Genomic DNA, 1,308 nt, shown 5'->3' with positions numbered 1-1,308 from the left:
CCCCGGCCGCCCGGCGGAGGCGAAGGGGGAAGGGGGAAGGGAGGGCGGCCGCGGGGACCTTGACCCAGGCGCCCCCTCCCCGCCCAGCCGCGCCGCGCCCGCCCCGCATCGCCGCCCCCGCCCGCCCGCCCCGCGCCGGCCGCCGGGGATCCCCCTCGGGCGCGGCGACGCCTCCCGGGCCCGGAGCCCCCGCCCCCCGCGCCCCTCCGAGCCCTCGGCCCGCCGGACGCGCACAATGCCGCGGGCCCCGGGCGCCGGGACACCTACCTGCAGGGCGGCGGCGGCGGCGGCCCCGGGCGGGAGGCGGCCCCGGGCGGGAGGCGGGCGCGAGCCGAGGCGCGGGCGGGAGGCGGCCGGGAGCCGAGGCGCGGGCGCCGCCTGCGCCGAGCCGCGGACTCCGGCACCGACAGCGGCGGCGGCGGCGCGGCGCCCCCAGTGGTCCTCGGCGCCGCAGCCCCTCCTCCCCACGGGCGGGGCGCGCTGGCGGGGCGGTGCTCCCGGCGCCCGGCTCCCCGCCCCCGGCTCCCGCCCGCCCGCCGCCCAGGCCCCGGCGCCTCCGCCGGCCCCGCCGGCCCCGCTGCTCCCGCGGCGCACCCCTCGCCGCAACCCCCGCACCCGCCGCGCCCCCTGCACCCCCTGCATCCCCCGCACCCCCCCGCCGCACCCTCTGCACCCGCCGCGCCCCCTGCAAACCCCCGCAGCCCCCGCCGCACCCCTGCACCCTCCGCACCCCGCACCCTCCGCGCCCCCCGCACCCCCCTCCATACCCCCGGCACCCTCCGCACCTCCCGCCGCACCCCCCCGCATCCTCCGCGCCCCCCGCACACCCCGTACCCTCCGCGCCCTCCGCACCCGCTGCACCCCCCCGCACCCCCTGCCGCACCCAACGCACCCCCTGCACTCCCCGCACCCGCCGCGCAGGAGCATCGGGCTTCCACCGCCGGACCCCCCCCCGGGGGGTGGGGGCCCTGCGTCCAGCTGACCCAGCTGCGTCACCGGGCCGCCCCCGCGGCTCTCAGGGGCTGGCCCCGGGGGGGGGGGGGGGGGGCGGGGGCCTGGAGCGCATCGGCTCCGAGCGCTGCGGGAGCGGAGCACCCGGGAGCACCCGGAACGGCAGCCCGGAGGCCTCCCCGGAGGCGCCGCCCAGCCCTGTCCAGCCCCCCGCCCTCCCGCCCGGGCCCTGATACCCCGCAGCCCAAACTTCCCAGGCCCACACACTTAGGTTCTGGGGGGCGGGGGGGGGGTGGATCCGTTGCTTAGAGCTCCACTCCCCTGAACTCTCCCACCTTTGGACGGTTCCCAGCCTAT

At 83.2% G+C, this 1,308-nt stretch overlaps 1 protein-coding gene across 1 annotated transcript; it reads left to right on the top strand.

The window, feature by feature from the left end:
* The first annotated feature begins 235 nt into the window (after nt 1-235).
* Nucleotides 236-982, top strand: LOC119877908 (basic proline-rich protein-like). Its single transcript, XM_038585091.1, has one exon. It carries the CDS (start codon nt 236-238, stop codon nt 980-982), a length of 747 nt encoding a protein of 248 aa, XP_038441019.1.
* The last annotated feature ends 326 nt before the right edge of the window (nt 983-1,308 follow it).

This window comes from Canis lupus, chromosome 36 (assembly GCF_011100685.1).
Source record: "Canis lupus familiaris isolate Mischka breed German Shepherd chromosome 36, alternate assembly UU_Cfam_GSD_1.0, whole genome shotgun sequence".
In the NCBI taxonomy this organism is placed as follows: Eukaryota; Metazoa; Chordata; class Mammalia; order Carnivora; family Canidae; genus Canis; species Canis lupus.
This window is presented reverse-complemented; position numbering and strand designations above follow the sequence as displayed.